Source organism: Panthera leo, chromosome F3, assembly GCF_018350215.1.
Source record: "Panthera leo isolate Ple1 chromosome F3, P.leo_Ple1_pat1.1, whole genome shotgun sequence".
Taxonomy (NCBI): domain Eukaryota; kingdom Metazoa; phylum Chordata; class Mammalia; order Carnivora; family Felidae; genus Panthera; species Panthera leo.
Genome location: NC_056696.1, coordinates 36,354,184 through 36,374,535, shown reverse-complemented (window position 1 = coordinate 36,374,535; position 20,352 = coordinate 36,354,184). Strand labels below are relative to the sequence as shown.

The following is a 20,352-nucleotide window of genomic DNA, read 5'->3' as shown; positions in this document are numbered from 1 at the left end:
AAGAACCACGGGTATCTACCCCCAAAACCAAGAGCACGCTTTATGCACTGTATGTTAGCCAATTTGACAATAAATTATATTAAATAAACAAACAAACAATGTGATTTCTTAAAAAAAAGTAATGTTTCATATCAGGGTGGGCATATTTAGTGACTTCTGAGGTGCTGGTATATTCTATTTCTTATTTTGAAATGGGTTCAGTTGGTGAGAATTCATGTTCTGTGCTCTGATTATTTGTGTGCCTTTTCCCTTAATATATTTTAATAAAAAGTTACATAAATTAAAATAATAACAGCTCTTATCTCCCCATCTTACTTTGTTATTTAGATTAAAACCCATGAAAATGTAAACTCCATGAAGACTATAATTTTAATCTTTTTTTTTCACTGCTATATACCCAAGATTAGAACATGACCCGTACATAGTGGTCACACCAAACATTTTTTATCAATGAATGATAATATAGCACAGTGTTAATTCCATCACCTGCCACAGAATACAAACACTCTAAACATTAGATCTTACTATAATATTATGATATCATTGCTTGACACAATTAAGGTCATTTTTCTCTTCCAGCAGTGCAACCTAGACAGCACTGTATTTTTACATCAGGTATCATTATCTCATGTTTCTAAGTTCATCTCTCCTTTTGATCAATGGTGGTAGAGAAATCAATGGCCACAGGTGAACTTTACTCCATGGACTTACAATAGAGAATTGAAGTTGAAAATTTACCTTGTTTTTTATGCAGTCTGAGTTAATTATTTATGCTGCCGCTCTTGTTGCCCTTATAGGTGATCATGCCCTTATTGGACTCTGGCACCAAAAATTCTGTCAATTAACATAGTTGTGTTATTTTAACATTATTCCAAAAATGGTTTAAATGAAAGATGTGTCTTGTTACAAAGGGACTTAGACAGATGTTGTAAATAATTAACTTTTTCTTCAGGCAAAGTATTGTGTACTTAATGAGGAGTCCCTAGTGCTTTACAATTGTTACAATCTTTCTGGGGCACACCACTGAAGATGAGGTCGAAAGACTTGGCTTTTATCATCGTATTAATCATCTCAGGAGAACTCTATGCAGAAGGTAAATTGAGTTTTTAATACTCTTATTCCCTAAAAACCATAAAGGGAAATTCTAACATCCACTTAACTTGAACTTTTAATATAGTCTTTCATTTTTGTGTATCAACTTTATAAAAGCACAGTTCTTATAAATAGAATTTGTTATAGTTAGGCAGATTTATTTTTCCTTTGGGCATAACTAGTAAGTATTTTTGTAGTATTTAGTATTTTGTAGTATTTAGAAAAACAAAACAAGACAAAACAAAATCCTGCTTTGTATCTCTAGGTTTTAGGGCATAGGAGATTAGGATCTAAATACCTCAAAGGGTTTTCAGGCTAACAGTACCACCATTTAGAAGTCGTATGTTAATCTTAATTCTAACTTCATAATTGAATTGATTCATAACACTGCAAAGCTTGTACAAATTTAATTCTCTGTTCATAAAGTGAGATGTTAGTGTGGGAAATTTGAAAAGAAAAAATAGCCATAAATCATCAAGATTTTTGACTCTTCACCCTTTGATTTTTACCCTAATTTATTTATTGGCTTAAATCTTTAAGTTGTGATCAGGAGGACCATGTAATTGATTACACAGACAAGGATACTTTTGAGAGTGAGAGGGAGCTCTATTAATAATTGTGTGGGACAACCGTTGCAAATCAAGAGTGTCCAGACAAACCAATATCTGTTGACTCCCTGACTCAGAAATCTTCATCGCCAGACTTTCCAGTGTGTGAATTAGCGAATGTGAGGTAGGCAGTGTACAAGTGTGGATTATTTAGAAATAATTAAGCTTTAGGGATAAGAAACCAGACGGGTCATTAGGTGTCAGCAGAGTGAATATACAAAATGGGAAACCACAGCAATAAGGCTTTTCTAAAATAAACACCTTAGGGAATTTGTTGAAATAAAATATCTTACAGATTATAATTGCCTTTTAGGTGAAGAGTTTACTATAAATTGTGTACCCCAAAAAAGTCTGCTATTAAAACAGTAAAAGTGAAATAAATAGAATTCATCTTATTCGATACAGTTAATTCTACAATAAAATTATTTTTTAGGAATAGTTTCCTTTGGTTTCATTTTTCTGTCTAAAGAGAGAAAAACCAGCTGATACAGTTCTCTATTATCTTTATCATGAAGACATTGCATTTTCTAGATAATTTCCTAATTTTTACATGGTCATAATCTTCTTTCTCCCAAGCAAACAGAAAAATAACCTGCCTGAAGACAGGGACCACAGTCTCATGGTCACCCCCACTGGAAACCTAACAGGCAATAACTGATTTCATAGCATGCAATCATCATTGGCCTATGAAAGGTGCCACTTTTGCTCTATTTATATATTTCTTCCCTTTATCCCTGATCCCAAACTCCATTTCCCCTAGCATCAAACTGAGAGCCACTATAATGTGTTTGATATATTCTTAAATATGTAACCATCTTTCTGAACTATGTCTGCTTTTGTGTATGTGCTTGACATTCACATAAAAGCTTGCCATAGATTTTCTCTCCTTACTGGTTTGTTTTACTTGCTATCATTTAAACATTTCCATGTTGCTCAATCTATTTTGTTGCTACTGCTACATAGTGTTTCATAAATTTTACTTATCCATCTTCCTAGTGATGGACACATAGTTACCTCTAATTTGCTTCTAACCACAAATAACTCTGAAATAAATGCTGTCCATATAATCACCCTATTTCTTTGTTATAATTTCTCTGGCATATATATATTCACATGTGTGTTAATAATATTATATTTTATATTTTAAAGTTGCTAAGAGAGTAGATCTTAAAAGTGCTCATCACAAGGAAAAGAATTTGTACCTGTGTGGTGATGGATGTTAACTATATTTATTGTGAGATCATTTTGCAATATATACAAATATATATGTGTAATCATTATACTGTATGCCAAAAACTAATATGTTGTATATCAATTATACCTCGATAAAAATATTATGTAAGTACATATAATATTTACTTATGTGTGACAGGCATCTGTCACTCAATAATATGTTTGTGAGAGTCACCATTCAGAATTCACCACTTGTATTGCTGTATACCATTTCATGGAATGCATAGTCTAAAATATGTTTAACTTTTCCACCATGAATGGGCATTTGGATTGTTTCCAGTTTGGGACTACACCAATAATGCTGCTACAAACATTCTCTAAAATGTCTTTGGGTGCACAGATAAATACTTTTTTTTCTTTCTTCTTTCATGTTGTTGATGTGGTGTATTACATTGATGGATTTTTGTATGTTGAATGATCCTTGCATTCCAGGAATAAAGCCCACATGCTCATTGGTCCTTTTAATACGCTGCTGAATTCTCTTTGCTGCTATTTTGTTGAGAATGTTTGCATCAATGTTCATAAGGGATGAATGCTTTTTAAATATGGTATGTGCATATTTTGCTTTAATATCGCCAGAGATAGTTGAGTACTTTTTACTAGGTCTGTGACCATTTACATATCCTGTTTTGTAAATCTCTTGCTCAAGTCTTTTATTTATTTTTAATGGGTTGTCTTTTTCATTCTAAATTTTAAAAAAAGCCATTCATTTAAAAATTCTGTACGTTTGCAAATCCTAAGCAGAACTTCACCTATTCTAGAACTCTGCTGTCCAGGATAGTGACTACTAGCCACATACAGCTATTGAAATGTGGTGAGTCCACACTGGGATGTGCTGTAAGTGTAAATATGCACTGAAGTTCAGACTTAGTAGGAAAAAAATAATGAAAAATAATTTTAATATTTGAAGGGGTCAAATAATACCTATTATTAAAATTAACTTCAATTGTTCCATTTGTTAACGTGACTACTAGAGATTTTGAAATTACATGTGTGGCTTGCATTATATTTCTGTTAGTGAGTGTTGTTTTACAAAGCTAGGGAAAGCTTCCCTGAGGAAGCGGCCTGACCAATTTTCTTCTTACTGTTGGGTATTGGGATTACAAGCAGATTAATTCTGATTGAAAAAATTGTCACAGAAGTGCCTTAAAATTTTAGTTAATAAAAAGAAGTACTAGTTAAAGTGGCTGTAAACATTTCGAATTTAGAAATGTTGGGGTGCCTGGGTGGCTCCGTCAGTCAAGCGTCTGACTCTTGATTTCGGCTCAGGTCATGATCTCATGGTTGTGGGATGGAGCCCTGCACCTGAACGTGGAGCCTGCCTAGGATTCTCTCCCTCTGTCCCTCCCCTCCTCCTCCCCCCCCCACCTCCCCCCCCCAAAAAAAAAAGTATTGCCATTTGGTTTCATGGTTTTAGGTATGTTTTTCAGTTTTCATCTTGATATTTACTCATTTCAGAGAAACCCTGTGGCTTTCCTAGTGTGGAAAATGGAAGGATTGCCCAATATTACTATCCTTTTAAAAGCTATTACTTTCCAATGAGAATAAATGAAAAATTGTCATTTTCCTGCTTGGCTGGTTATTCAACTGCAACTGGAAAACAAGAGGAGCGAATCACATGTACCCAAGAGGGCTGGTCTCCAGAACCACGATGCTTCAGTGAGTTGGTGGCCTGTGTCCACAAAATATGTATAATATGCGAAGAGAGTAGTCTGTAAGGGTCCAATAAAACCTGGCTGGTGGTGAAAAGTTTTGGTAGATTAAGAACAAAATTACTGGTCCAGGGTCTCTGTTACAAAATGAAGGCATATTCTGAAATTCTATAAATAATGTTTCTTATTAAAATGCTATTGTCTTTATTTTCAGTAATACCCTGTGAAGAGAATAAAAACATTTATTGAAATTGGTGTTATCATACTGCCAGAAACAGAGATACAAATAAGTTACTTTAAGGAGTGAGGCACTTACACAGATAATGTGCATAGGAAGCCAGAAAAAAATGCTTGTCACTGGCCATAGGAAGAAGAGTAAGATTGTTACTGTAGTGTTTTATCCTTTGAAAGACTCATCTCTCCTTTGTGCACCAACTTCTTCTCCCATAATGTCCATTAAAAAATGTGTTTTCTGAATTTTGAGTTCAAATTTAGGAAAAATAAATCTGATGGATCTGTCTCATTATTTAATGCCAGGCTACCCTATAGTCAAACTATTAATTAGCTTCCATCAGATCAGGTGACCTCTCTCAAACAAAGAATCCTCTAAGCTCTGTTTTGCAGAGTAGAGGTTTTAGATGAATCTCTTTCATTTAGAAAGTCGGTATGTGCTTGTGTTACACAGTGTTAAAAATTGTCAAACACAGTGGACTTAAAAATATTAGGAAGTAAATTCAAATGAAATTGCTTCTACTTGCCATTAATGACAATTAGTTAGTGGAAGAGCGCTGTTAAATTTTCTAAAAGTAGATGTGATAGGTGTAGGTGTCACTATAAAAACTGAAGTTAATAAATACAAAGAATGTCAGTATGAAGTTGAATCGATTTTTGAAGTTTGTTACAGAACATGCAGGATACTTCCAAAATTAAGGAATTTGGGAGTGAAATTTGTTCTTCATTCTTTAAATTCCAAGAATAATAGGGGCACCTGAGTGGCTCAGTTGGTTAAGCATCTGACTTCAGCTGAGGTCATGATCTCACTCTTCATGAGTTTGAGCCTTGTGTCGGGCTCTGTGCTGACAGCTCAGAGCCTGGAGCCTGCTTTGGATTCTGTGTCTCCCTCTCTCTCTGCCCCTCCCCTGCTCACCCTCTTTCTGTCTGTCTCCCTCTAAAAAATACATAAACATTAAAATAATAATAATAATAAATAAATTCCAAGAATAATATTAAACTTTTGCCTTATTTTTACAGCTAAGTAAAAGACAAACTTAAGTTCACCAAGTTAAACAAAGAATTTTTTTTCCCATAGAAAAATGCACTAAGCCCGAGCTGACGAATGGTTACATCTCTGATGTAAAATTATGGTACAAAATTCAAGAGAACATGCGTTATAGTTGTAATTCAGGATATAAAACTACTGGAGGGAAGGATGAAGAAGTGGTTCAATGTCTTGCTGATGGATGGTCTTCTCAACCTACCTGCAGGAAGGAACATGGTATGTGTTTAAGAACCATTTCCTAAAACCGAAGAAAAGGGACAGTGAGGCTAGTACTTTCTTATATTGATAGGCATTTTTATTTAATAGAATTTATTTTTCATCATGTCTGCAAATGCAAGAAGTTGGTATTATATTGTTTTTCTTAAGTGCTAGGTGTTTCCCTAACCCAGGGGTTCTCAACTCCTAAAACACACCTACTCCAGTAGCTCCTACTTATTTGTTTTGATATTAATAGACTTTTATTTTTAGAGCAGTTTTAGATTTGCAGAAATATTGATCAGCTAGTACAGAGAGTTCCCATATACCCTTTCCTGCCCTTGGCCACATACAGTTTCCCCTATTATTAACATCTTGCATTGAGGGAGGCGTATCTGTTGCAATCGATGAGCCAATGTATAACCAAATTCATACTTTACATTAGGGTTCATTCTTTGTGTTACACATGCTATGGGTTTTGTCCAGGGTCTAAGGATACATATCTACCAGTAAGGTGTCATGCAGAATAGTTTCAGTGCCTAAGAGCCCCCTGTTTTCCACCTATTCATCCATTTTTTCTTCCCTCAAACCATTGGCAGCCCTCATCTTGTTTTTTAGTTGTGGCAAAATACGCATCACATGAACTTTACAATTTCAACTGTTTTCAAGTGTACAATTCAGTAGCATTACGTACATTCACAATGTTGTCATCACCATCACCGCTGTTTCCAAAACTTTTTCATCAAACCGAAGAGAAACTCTCTACCTTTAATAATCCCCTACACCCCCCCACCATACCCCAGTACCTGGTAACTTCTATTTTCTGTCTCTGTTTTCTTATTTTAGAAACTTTGTATAAGAGGAGCCATGCAATACTGTTCTTTTGTGTCTGGCTTATTTCACTTAGCACAATGTATTCAAGGTTCATTTATGTTTTAGCATGTATCAGAGTTAATTTCTTTTTATGATGGAATAATATTCTGTTATATATATATGTATATATGTATATATATAACATTCTAATATTATATATATATGTATATATATATGTGTATATATATATATATATACACATATATATATACATATAGCATTTTGTTTGTCCATTTATCCACTGATGGACACGTGGATTGGTGACAATTCCTCTAAAAGTTAAACATAGAATTATCATACGATCCAGTAATTCCACTTCTAGGTATATACCCAAAGGAATTGAAAGCAGGAACTCAGTCTACACCAATGTTGGTTCCCAGCAGCAGTTTTTCACAACAGCCAAAAGGTGGAAGCAGTTCCTACTTTATACTAATAAAGAAAAGAATGAAATGGAATAAAATAAAAAAACCTTAAACCTGTTCCTTGCAACATATGTAAATTCCTATTTCCCTTATTAAAGAAGAATTCAAGATAATGCCCATGATTTGTATTGGCAGATGCATATCGGATACACTTAAAATAATCCAGTAACTTGAATAGACATACTTTGTTAACGTGTTGTCAGTTGCTTAAACTGTACAAATCCTCAGATGGCACATAATCAAAAAATTGTTACTGAACAAGCCTTTAGTTGAATTGTGGCCTTTTTTCAACTACACTAGAGTAGAATTTTAAGAATAGAGGGGGTGCCTGGGTGGCTCAGTTGGTTAAGCAACCAGCTCTTGGTTTTGGCTCAGGTCATGATCTCACGGTTGGTGAGATTGAGCCCCGCATCAGGCTCTGTGCTTATGGCACAGAATGTGCTTAGGATTCTCTCTGTGTCTCTCTTTCTGTCTCTGTCTCTCTGCCCCTCCTGTGCTTGTGCAGATCTGTCTCTCTCTCTCAAAATAATTTTTTTTTTTTAGAAAAAAGAGTATAAGACTGGTGCATTAACACACAAGGTGTATTTAAAAAAAAAAGGGAATAGAGAAACAAAGGCAAACTGGCTGTTTTTCAATTTTGCCAAAGATGATTCCACCAAATATGCTCAAGATTTTGTGAAAATACATTTTGAGATTTCTTTTTAATATTATTTTAATGATAAAATTCATAAAATAAATAACGTTGATTTTTTTTTTTTAGAAACATGTTTGGTCCCTGAATTACATCATGGAAATTATTCCACAACGCAGAAAACATTCCAGGTGAAGGACAGAGTACAATACGAATGCACTGCTGGCTACTATACAGCTGGAGGAAGGAAGGCAGAGGAGGTAGAATGTCGCACATATGGATGGTCTCTTACACCAAGATGTACCAGTACGTTCTCATTTTAAAGATGATCTGGTCTCATTTAAAAACTTTCTCTTATATGGAAATGTATATAAATTGTCACCCTGATTATGTTTCATTTTTCATACTTTTTTTTGCTTCTGGTTTTAATTATGTCGATCATAGGCTTTGATCAGTTAGAGCTCTCAGGGGTTTCATACGTAGCTCCCTCGCTGAGGTCTGTTGAAAGTCAAGCCTCCACACAGGAAAAAAAAATAATTAAAAAAAAATTAAAAAATAAACATAAAGCTCTCAAATAGCAGAATTTCTTTTAGCTCAGATAATTAAATTAACATAAAACTAATGATATTTCATAAATATAGGAATTGACAAGCTTTTATATGTATTACAAAATATGGCAAATTTACTAATTTCCATTCCAGATATGATATATAAATAGATGAATTTTGTTCAACAGAAAAAATGACACTTTCTTTTGTATTTTATGTCGTTCTTTCATTTTTAGAATTAAAGTGCTCTTCTTTAAGATTAATAGAAAATGGTTATTTTCATCCTATAAAGCAAACTTATGAAGAAGGAGATGTAGTTCAGTTTTTCTGTCATGAAAATTATTATCTAAGTGGATCTGATTTAATTCAGTGCTATAACTTTGGTTGGTATCCAGAATCTCCTGTATGTGAAGGTAATTTTAAAAATTTCACACTCATACAAATAAAATGTCATGTCTTAATCAGCTTCAATTTTTTTTAATATATGAAATTTATTGTCAAATTGGTTTCCATACAACACCCAGTGCTCATCCCAAATCAGCTTTAATTTTTATGAAAAAATATGTTTCTGATGATATCTAATCCTTGTCCTGAGTGCTATCTTTTAAGATAAATATGGTCTTTTAAATCAGCGCTATTTTCACCAATATTTAATACATTTAAATTTGAAGAAATCTTAAATTTTGCATTAGTTTGTAGAGTGGTTATAACTTTTAAACTCTCTTATTATAAATTTAAATATCTTATAACAATGAATAAATTTTCTTTTTGAGAATTACTAGATTCAATTATTCCAAGCTGGCAGCTTTGTGAGGGTTTCTTTCTTATCTGGCTACATATTTCCTGATATGAAAATACAGTCTTCAGAACACTGGGGGTAAAGAATAGAAAAATCAACAGAATATTAACCAGAGTAAAAATGAAAAATATGATCCTCTAGTAAGAGCTATTGTAAAATGTAATCCATGGGGTAAATTTCTATCACTGGACATGTCCAAGAAGATAGTATGATCACCTGTTGGAAGGCAACAATCCAACAGTCATTTAAATGTACCTACAATGAGATATGAAAGAGATCCTAGCCTAGCAGAGGGAACAGATTTGAAAATTGTTCATTTGAAAATGAACACATTGATACAATGTGACAAATATAATAAAGTCAGGTATAAAGTATTTGAACAAACATTGAAGATTTTGAGGTATGGGGTGCGATAGCATTTTTGGAGGTGTTGGATAGTATTGGAACTGAAAGGTAAGTAGGAGTTTCAGGATTGGGAGAGATGGGGAGAAGTAAAGGTCTTGATAGCCTTTTCTCTGTAATATAGAAAATAATGCCATTATTGACAGGCAGGAGGAAGACAGGAAAGTGGAACTTGGAAGAGGGAGTGAAGCTAGAAAGAGTGAAAGGGGGAGATGACCAGAGGTATGAGATGGGACTGCCCAGAAGGATCCTAATTCTTTAAATGCACCAAATGATAACTTCAATGTTTTTGTTTTTAATTTTCCAGTCCTGCTCAAGAACCTTGGTCTAACAGTAGAGAGGAAGATTGTTAGCAAATTACCTGCCGCATGTTATATGAGAAATAAATGGCAAACCTACATTATGCCCAACCCCCTCCCCCCATCCAAATTAGTCAGCATGCCAGCATGCCATGTTATTTTCTCTAGTAAATAGTCATTAGATGTAAGGTAGGCAGTGCAGTTGGCTGAATAATAATAAATTATATCCTAATCTCTGGAGCCAGTGAATGTTACCTCATTTATAAAAAGGGACTTTGCACATGTGATAAAATTAAGGATCTTGAGGTAGGAATAATTTCTGGGATTATCCATGTGGGCCCTAAATGTAATCCCAAGAGGGAGGCAGAGGGAAATTTGACTACAGAAGAGGAATAGAGATGTGACAGTGGAAGCAAGAAGTTGGAGTAATAGGAGGAAAGGTCGTGTGCCTACGAATGCGTTCAGCCTACAGAAGTTTAAAAAGGCAAAGAGGCTGATTCTCTCCTAAAGTTTCTAGAAGGAATGAAGCTTTCCTGATGTTTTGATTTTAGACCAGTGAAACTGGTTCTGGGCTTTGCCTTCCAAAACTGTAAAGAATAAACTTGTGCTATTTTAAGCCACTTAAGTGTGATAATTTGTCCCAACAGCAATAGGAAATTAATACAGTCTGCATTTTAGAATAGTTAAGAAGATTTTATTTAATTCATATAGACATGGTACAAGAACAGATCCACCAGTTAATAGTTAATATACTTACTTCAGAAGCTTTAGTTTATCTATATGAGAGAAATAATTGTCCCTGCTTAATAAAGTTACTTTAGGAATAAAGGAGATAATGAATGCTGTTTTAATTTACTTGCTTTTATAGTTTTCTATTGGTGTATAACACCGCTATTACAAATTTAGCAGCTTAAAACAACACATTTGTATTATTTCATAATTTCTGTAGGTCAGGAGTCTGGGAATAGCTTATCTGGATCCTCTGCATCTTTGTCTAACAAAACCACTATTAAAGTGTCAGCTGGGGCTTCAGTCTCATCTGAGGCTTGACTGGGGAAGAATCTGCTTTCAAACTCATTGTGGTTGTTGACAGCATTGAGTGCTTTGCATACTGCTGAGCTGGGAGCCTCAATTTCTTCCCAGCTGCCTGCTGGAGTCAGCCTTCTGCTCCTGGCCTTGTTGTCTCCCCATTTGGAAGCTCACAATGTGGGAGTGTGCTTTTTATCAAAATCAGCAGGGAGAGAGTCTCTCGACAAGAATGGCCTTACAGTAGTATGTTGCATATTATACATACATAATCACATACATCCCCTCGTCTTTGCCACATTCTATTGGTCAGAAGGAAGTCACAGTTCCTGCTCAGTGGGGAGGGGTATCACACAAGGAAGTGAACAACAAACACATCAAAAGTGGAGATCAAGGGGGTGACCTAGGGTCTGTCTTCAATACTTCCTATGGTACTTGGCTCAATGAATGTGTTTATTAAATCTACCTATTATTTTCGTAACTATATGACTAAATATGGTGATGTTTTTTATAAGGAAGAAGAAACCGATGTCCTCCACCACCTCTGCCACTAAACTCCAAAATCCAAACACATTCAACAACTTATCGTCATGGAGAAGTAGTTCATGTAGAATGTGAAATTAATTTTGAGATACAGGGATCAGAAGAAATACGTTGTGAAAATGGAAAATGGACAGAACCTCCAAAATGCATTGGTTAGCAACACCTTGAATAAGCTTTCCCTAAAATGAGGTTTGCATGTGTAGCTAAACAGTCTCTTTCCTTTCATTTGTTTCTTTGCAGAACAAAAGGAGAAGATAGCCTGTGAGGACCCACCTTTCATTGAGAATGGCAGGGCAAACCCACACTCTACGATTTACTACAATGGGGATACAGTGGCGTATGAATGTAAAAGCGGGTATCATCTCCGTGGATCAAAAGAAATAACTTGTAAACGTGGAAACTGGACACGTCCTCCTGAGTGTGTTGGTATGTATGCTATATTTACCATCAACAGCTAAGCCAATTCCGTACAATTTTTCACTCTCCTTATTTAACCCACACGCTTATAGCAAGACACTACTGCCTACTAGGGCACCTACTCTACTACCGTTTTCGCGTGTGTGCAGCCATCCATAGAATTTGACCCAGTATAAAGAATTGGGAAACTAAAAAAGATTTTTGAATGTCCATTAGTGCTAAGCACTGTTATCTGACCTATTTTATACCATGATTTCTGAGCTTTATATGAAATTACATAAGTAACAGTGTGCTTCATTAGAGAAGTAAATAAGGGCATGTTGGATTGGGTGACTGGCCATGATCATGATCTACTTCCTCCCCCTTTATGTCCTGCAAAGTTATATTAGCGCACTCTGTTACTGACTTTGAGTCAGTCCTTCTGATATTACTTATGCATCTGGCCAGTCTGAGCCCTACATCCTTCTGAGACATGTCTCTGGTCTTTTGTTTTGCTGATACGCACAAGCAGGCTATACTGCCACTCCTAGGTGCTACCCTTCCTGTCATCCTTCTCATTTCTCGAGCTCTCCTAGAAAGATCTCCACAAACATGTTTATTTAAGATATTTATTGCATAAGAGAAAAGCTATGAAGGGTGCTAAAGAAATCAGCAGATAAGAAAAAAACTAAAGGGAGAGAAAAAGTAGAAAATCTCATCCATGGATTGACTGAGATCTGAGATGAAGGGAATGAGAATAAAAAAAATAAACAATAAAAAAAACTGACGATAATATTTGGGTTATTGTTTACCTTTCCATACATTTTAAGAATATCTCTATTATGATTCATTCATAAGCAAAAAAAGTGACAAATATGCATATGTGTTCTTAGGTGAAACATTTGCTGTTTATTCTTACATAGTAAATTTTTAAAATATTTGAGTTGAATAGCATTTTTCTCATTTCTGGAGAGTTTAGAAATCAATTGTCCTGAATCAATTGTCCTAAATATTGAAGAACTAGAGTGTGGTAACTTTATGATATCATTATGTTGTTATAAGTTCATATTAATTTTAAAATAACCACTTTCCTTAGAAAATAATGAGAATTGTAAGCCTCCACCTGCTGTAATAAATGGGGCTGTTGTTGATGGATTACTAGCAAGCTACACAACAGGATCCTCTGTGGAATATAGATGCAATGAATACTACTTATTGAGTGGGGCAAAAATATCTCGTTGTGAACAAGGAAGATGGTCACCCCCACCCGTTTGCTTAGGTAAGATAGAGAACACATTGTGGTTTTTTTTAAATAAAGAGATGCAATTGACATATAACATTGTGTAAATTTAAGGTGTACAATGCAGTGAGTTGATACACATATGTATTTTGAAATGTTTACCACAATAAGGTTAGTTAACATTTCCTTCACCTCACATAATCACCATTTTTTGTCATTCTTGTCATTATGAAGATCTACTCTCCTGGCAACATTCCAGTATCAAAATAATACTATTGACTATAGTCACCATTATATACATTAGATCTCTGGAACTTATTCCGTTTATAACAGAACACATTGAATTTCTTTTATGATTATGTGTCTATTTTTATGTGATTTTTACATGTTTTATGGCATGGAAAAGATGAATTTTGTATAAACTTTTCCCCAAATGTTTCTTTCTCTCTCTCTTTTTTTAGGAGGTTTTTATTTTATTTTTTTAAATATGACTTATTGTCAAACTGGCTTCCATACAACACCCAGTGCTGATCCCAATATCCCTTCGCTTTTCTGTAAGCAGAAAATCTAATATCACAGGGTCTAAAACTCCACTAGTTCTTACCTGTTACTTTTTAAAAATTGTGGTAAAATATGAACAATAAAACTTTACCATCTTAGGCATTTGTAAATGTGCATTTCAGTGGCATTAAATATATTCACATTTTTGTGACTGGTTACATTTCGTGTCATCTTTCTCTGAACTGAAATTTTCCCTTACTAGGGTCATCAGCATCTCTCCTATATTGTCCCCAGAATGTCATTTGGAGAGGATAATCAATCCAGTTCCTTCCTCGCTAGAGCATATTGTTAATAGCTTTCTTGGCTATCAATTCCTCACTTGAATGATCACCTTTCTTTTATTTTGCTGAGCAAATAAAGACATGCTTGTAATTACTGTAAATATATTTTGTATTAAGACATGGTATATAGTTAACAATGTGTCAAATGGAGAATTAAGGCAGCTATCTAAATAATTATCTAAATTGAGATAACTTTCAGAAAATAATATTCACCTTTCACTTCAAGCCTATATATTTGCCTCATTTTTGACATTGCTAGTCAAAATTATATTTAAAGGAGTGTAATTGGTCACTACAGTTGCAATGAACTTCTTACATTGTGACTTCTACAAATAGGTAATGGTATCATAAACTTTCTATAAGTTAAAATAAAATAGTAATTTAATTAAAAATGTTAGCCTTTCAAACTATAAATGTAAATCATTGTTATTTACTAAAAAAATAAGTAGGGGCGCCTGGGTGGCTCAGTCGGTTGGACGTCCGACTTAGGCTCAGGTCATGATCTCGCGGTCTGTGAGTTCGAGCCCCGCGTCGGGTTCTGTGCGGACAGCTCAGAGCCTGGAGCCTGTTTCGGATTCTGTGTCTCCCTCTCTCTCTGACCTTCCCCCGTTCATGCTCTGTCTCTCTCTGTCTCAAAAATGAATAAATGTTAAAAAAAAAAAATTAAAAAAAAAAATTTTTAAAAAAATAAAAAAATAAGTATATAGAAGCAACTAGAAGAAAACAGAAAATATCAGTAACTTAGGAGGAAACAAAAGCTGTTAATTACTTAGATAATGGTTTTCTAAGCCTTTTCATACACATACACACACACACACACACATATGCAACGCATATTTATAAAAAATATATGCTATCATGAGAGGCTATGTAACTTGTTTTTTCCCCACAAACTATATTATGAATGTGGTTTGATATATTTGTACAATATACATTTTAATTGATGCATAGTATTCTATAATGCAGATATGCCATAATTAAATTAATCACTTTTAATGGAAGTTTAGTGTGGTTTCAACATTTTTATATTCCAAACAGTACATTTTTTCGTACTAAATGTTTGCACGCTTAGAAAACACTTTAGTTTTTGATTTTTAGAATTAAGTATGTTTCTTTCACATGTCTTATTTTGTTTTAGCTTTTTTTTTTTTTTCAGATTTTCTGAAGGAGAACTTTGGATGAAAGAAATTTGGAATTTTAATTATTTTTCTGTAAATTGTCAAATTGTCCTTGAGAAAGTTAATCTGATTTATGACCCTACCATCAGTGAATCAAAGTAGCACTTTTCTTAATCTTTGTCAACTTGATTATTTTAATCTTCACAAATTGTTAATCCAACAATTAAAATTATTTTAATTTGGTTTATTTAAGTATTAATAAATTGAGTTTATTTATTTGATTTGGTTATTTAAGTATTACTCAATTGAGCATTTGTCAATTTTCTAGTGGCTGGCCACAGGTTGTTTTTTTTTTCCAATGACCTTGATTTTTTTATACTTGTAATAAAAGTTTTATTAGTATAAATTATATTATTCACTGGACAATGATGCAAGATATAACAATGTATATTGCAACCATTTTTATTTTCCTTTTCTTTATACTGTTTATATATATATAAGTTTAAATTTTAAATCTTAAGCTCTTTCCACATCTCCTTTGTGGTTTCTCTGTTCCAAATCATTCTTAAGCTACTGTTCTCATGCAAATTCAGATATGTCTACCTATGGCTTTTCTTTTTTATAATTTTTTAAATGTTTTAAGTGTTTTTTATTTATTTTTGAGAGAGAGAGAGACAGAGCACGAGTGGGGTGGTGGGGAGGGGGAGACACAGAATCCAAAGCAGGCTCCAGGCTCCGAGCTGTCAGCACAGAGCCTGATGCGGGGCTCGAACTCACGAACCGCAAGAACATGACCTGAGCCGAAGCTGTACACTTAACCGACTGAGCCACCCAGGCACCCCTACCTGTAGCTTTTCTATTGCTTTCCTATTTTTATAAAAGTTTTTGATATTAAGGCTTTGATGATATGATTGATAATGCATTGAATGGAAGTACAGTCATCTCTGAGGATGGAGACTAAATGGAAATAGCAATGGAAAAGCTAGTAATGAAACAACCTCATAAGGAATAACAAGGTTTAGGGAAATCTGTCATTCCGTCTGGAACAATTGTCTCGAGACACACAGACTTGGTGCTCATAAATCAAAGCAGATACGAAATGAAGACCATTTATTGTCATCAGGGCAAGAGGGCAGAGTTCTGTACATCTTATTTGTCCTCAGAAACTGCAAGTACTCTCACTACAAATGGAGAAAATGGTGTAAGGAGCAGAATCTTCCATCTGTGAATTATTGTTCCAGTCATTATGAACCTCTTCAACCTCCCGCCGATCTTCCCTTTCTCATTCTACTCCAGCCACTCTGGTTTCCTTGCTCTTCCTCACACAAGACAAGTATGCTCTTACCTCAGGGCTATTTCCTCTTCCTGGAATGCCCTTCCCTCAGAAAAAGCCATGGTTCACTCCTTGACCTTCTTCAAGTCTGTGTCGATACTACTTCTTAGGCTTATCACAACCATTTGACTTAAAAATTACTTCCCTTACCCCATCGCTCTGATAGCCCCTCCTCTCCCTCCACTACTTATTCTCCATCTAATTTATTATATGTGGTTTTAAGATGGCCACAAATTATAAAACCCATGTATTTAATTACTGCTAGTTCATTTGTGTTTCTCCCATTTAGAAGGTAAGGTCCATGAGGGTAGAGATCTTTGTTTTGTTCTTTGATATATCTCAAGTGGTAGGTGTCCCACAAATATTATACAGTAAATATGTTTGCTATGTCATGATTTTTATTTAGAGGGAGGAAATCATGCTTAACCTAAGTGATTATATATATATATATATATATATATATATATATATATATATATGTTTTTTTTCTTTTTACTGAAGTATAGTTGGCACAAAATTTTACATTGAGGGATACAACATGGTGATTCCACAAGTCTATAAGTTATGTTACACTCACCACCAATGTAGCCAATATCAGTCACCTTACAACACTATTACAATACCATTGACTACATTCCCTCTGCTGTACTTTTTATCTTCATGATTTATTAATTCCATAACGGAAGACTGTATCTCCCACAATGTGTGAAGGGTCACACATTTTGCCAGTCCCCATACCCCACTCCTTTCTGGCAGCCATCAATTTGTTTTCTGTATATATGGCTCTGTTGCTGCTTTTTGTTTGTTGATGCATTTGCTTTACGTTTTAGATTCCATATATAAGTAAATCATATGGTATTTGTCTTTTTCTGACTTATTTCACTTAGCTTAATACCCTGTAGGTCCATCCATATTGTTGCAAATGGCATGATTTCATCCTTTTATTTAAAAAAAAAAATTAAACATTTATTTATTATTGAGAGACACAGAGCATGAGCATGGGAGGGGCAGAGAGAGGGGAAGACACAGAATCTGAAGCAGACTCCAGGCTCTGAGCTTTTAGCACAGAGCCTGACATGGGGCTCAAGAGACCATGACCTGAGCTGAAGTTGGACACTCAACCCACTGAGCCACTCAGGTGCCCCATGATTTCATCCTTTTCATGGCTGAGTAATATTCCATTATATGGACACTTGTGTTGCTTCCATATCTTATCTATTGTATATAATGCAGCAATAAACATAGGGGTACATATATCTTTTTGAGTTTGTGTTTTCATTTTCTTTGGGTAAATATGCAGAAGTGGAATTATGGGATCATATAGTATTTTTATTTTTAATTTTTTGAGGAACCTCCACAATGTACACCACAGTGGCTATACAAATATACATTCGATCAAGAGGGCACGAGGTGATTTTTTTTCCCCTTCTACATCCTCACCAACATTTGTTACCTCTCTTTTTGATTCTAGCCATTCTGACAAGTGTGAGGTGATATCTCATTGTGCGTTTTTTTATTTAAAAAAATATTTTTTAACATTTATTTATTTTTGATAGAGACAGAGCACAAGTGGGGGAGGGGCAGAGAGAGAGGGAGACACAGAATCCAAAGCAGGCTCCAGGCTCTGAGCTGTCATCACAGAGCCCCATTTGGGGCTCAAACTCACAAACCATGAGATTGTGACCTGAGCCAAAGTCAGATGCTTAACTGACTGAGCCGCCCAGGGTCCCCTATCTCATTGTGGTTTTGATTTGCATTTCCCTGATGATGAGTGATGTTGAGCATCTTTTTATGTGTCTGTTGACAATTTATATGTCTTCTTTGGAAAAATATCTATTCAAGTTCTCTACCCATTTTTTAATTGGATTATTTGTTTTGTGTGTGTGTGTGTGTGTGTGTGTGTGTGTGTGTGTTGAGTTGTATAACTTATTCATATATTTTGGATATTAACCCATTATCATATATATCCTTTGCAAATATCTTCCCCAATTCAGTGAGTTGCCTTTTTGTGTTGTTTATGGTTTCCGTTGCTGCACAAAAGCTTTTTATTTTGATGTAATCCCCATAGTTTATTTTCACTTTTGTATCCCTTGCCTCAGGAGACATATTTAGAAAAATGTTACTAAGGCCATAGTCAAGAAGATTACTGCCTATCTTTTCTTCTAGGAGCTTTAAGGTTTCAGGTCTCACATTTAGATCTTTCATCCATTTTGAGTTAATTTTTGTATGTGGCATAAGAAAGTGGTCCAGTTTCATTCTTTTGCATGTAGCTGTCCAGTTTTCCCAGCACCACTTATTGAAAAGACTTTTTCCCATTGTAATATTCTTGCCTCCTTTGCCATAGATTAATTGACCATATGAGCATTTCTGTACTCTCTATTCTGTTCCACAGACCTATGTGTCTATTTTTGTCCCATGCCATGCTGTTTTGATTACTTCAGCTTTGTAGTATATCTTGAAATCTAAGATTGTGATCCCACCAATTTGGTTCTTCTTTCTCAAGATTGCTTTTGCTTTTGTGGTTCCATACAAATTTAAGGATTATTTGTTCTGGTTCTCTGGAAAGTGCTATTGGTATTTTGATAGTAATTGCATTGAATCTATAAATTGCTTTGGTTGGTATGGACATTTTAACAATATTAATTCTTCCAACCCATGAGCATGGAATGTCTTTCCATTTCTTTGTGTAATCTTCAATTTCTTTCATTAGAGTTTTATAGTTTTCAGAGTAAAGGTTTAATCTCCTTGGTTAAGTATATTCCTAGGTATTTTGTTCTTTTGGACATATTTATAAATAAAATTAAAATTACTTTCTTATTTTCTCTTTTTGCTGCTTTGTTATTAGTGTGTACAAATGTGTTTGAATTCTGTGTATTAATTTTGTATTCTACAATTTTACTGAATTCATTTTTTTATTTTAAATAGTTTTTTGGTGGGGTCTTTAGGGTTTTTTGTGTATAGTATTATGTCATCTGCAAATAGTTACAGTTTAAATTTTTCCTTATCCATTTGGATGCCTTTTATTTCCTTTTTTTATCCAATTGCTGTGGCCAGAGTGTTCAAGTGGTATGTCGAATAAAAGTGGCAAGAGTGGGCATCGTTGTCTTCTTGTTCTTGGTCTGAGAGGAAAAACTCTGTTTTTCACCATTGAGTATGATGTTAACTGTGGGTTGACATTTGTCATATGCTTTTTCTTCATCTATTGAGATGACGATATGGTTTTTATTCTTTGTTTTCTTGATGTGGTGGACCATATTGATTGATTTATGAATATTGAACCATCCTTGCATCTCCAGAATAAATTCTGCTTGATCATGGTGAATGATTCTTTTAATGTATTGTTGAATGCAGTTTGTTAATAATTTGTTGAGGATTTTTTCATCCATGTTCATCAGGGATATTAGCCTGTAGTTCTCTTTTTTTTGTAGCGTCTGTCTGGTTCAGGTATCATGGTGATGCTGGCCTAATTGAATGTATTTGGAAGCTTTCCTTCTTCTCTTATGTTTTGGAATAGTTGAGGAAAATAAGTTTTAACTCTTCTTTAAATGTTCAGTAGAATTCACCTGTGAAGCCATCTGGTCCTGGACTTTTGTTTTTTGGGGATTTTTAAAATTACCAATTCAATTTTGTTACTATTAATTGGTCTGCTCAGATTTTCTATTTCTTCCAGATTCGGTTTTAGATTATGTTTCTAGAAATTTATATATTTCTTCTAGATTGTCCAATTTTCTGGCATATAATTTTTTGTAGTATTCTTTTATAATCATTTGTATTTCTGTGGTGTAAGTTTTTACTTCTCTTTTGTTTCTAATTTTATTTAT

At 34.4% G+C, this 20,352-nt stretch overlaps 1 protein-coding gene across 2 annotated transcripts in view; it reads left to right on the top strand.

Moving 5' to 3' along the window:
• The first annotated feature begins 1,012 nt into the window (after positions 1-1,012).
• F13B (coagulation factor XIII B chain) overlaps positions 1,013-20,352 on the top strand; it is a 58,549-nt gene continuing 39,209 nt past the window's right edge. For both annotated transcript variants that reach the window (XM_042924994.1, XM_042924993.1), the window contains exons 1-8: positions 1,013-1,093; positions 4,392-4,592; positions 5,895-6,080; positions 8,115-8,291; positions 8,770-8,946; positions 11,575-11,754; positions 11,843-12,028; positions 13,095-13,277. In XM_042924994.1, the coding sequence (XP_042780928.1) occupies positions 1,030-1,093; positions 4,392-4,592; positions 5,895-6,080; positions 8,115-8,291; positions 8,770-8,946; positions 11,575-11,754; positions 11,843-12,028; positions 13,095-13,277 (1,354 nt within the window). In that variant the 5' untranslated portion in view covers positions 1,013-1,029. The remainder of the gene's footprint in view (positions 1,094-4,391; positions 4,593-5,894; positions 6,081-8,114; positions 8,292-8,769; positions 8,947-11,574; positions 11,755-11,842; positions 12,029-13,094; positions 13,278-20,352) is intronic.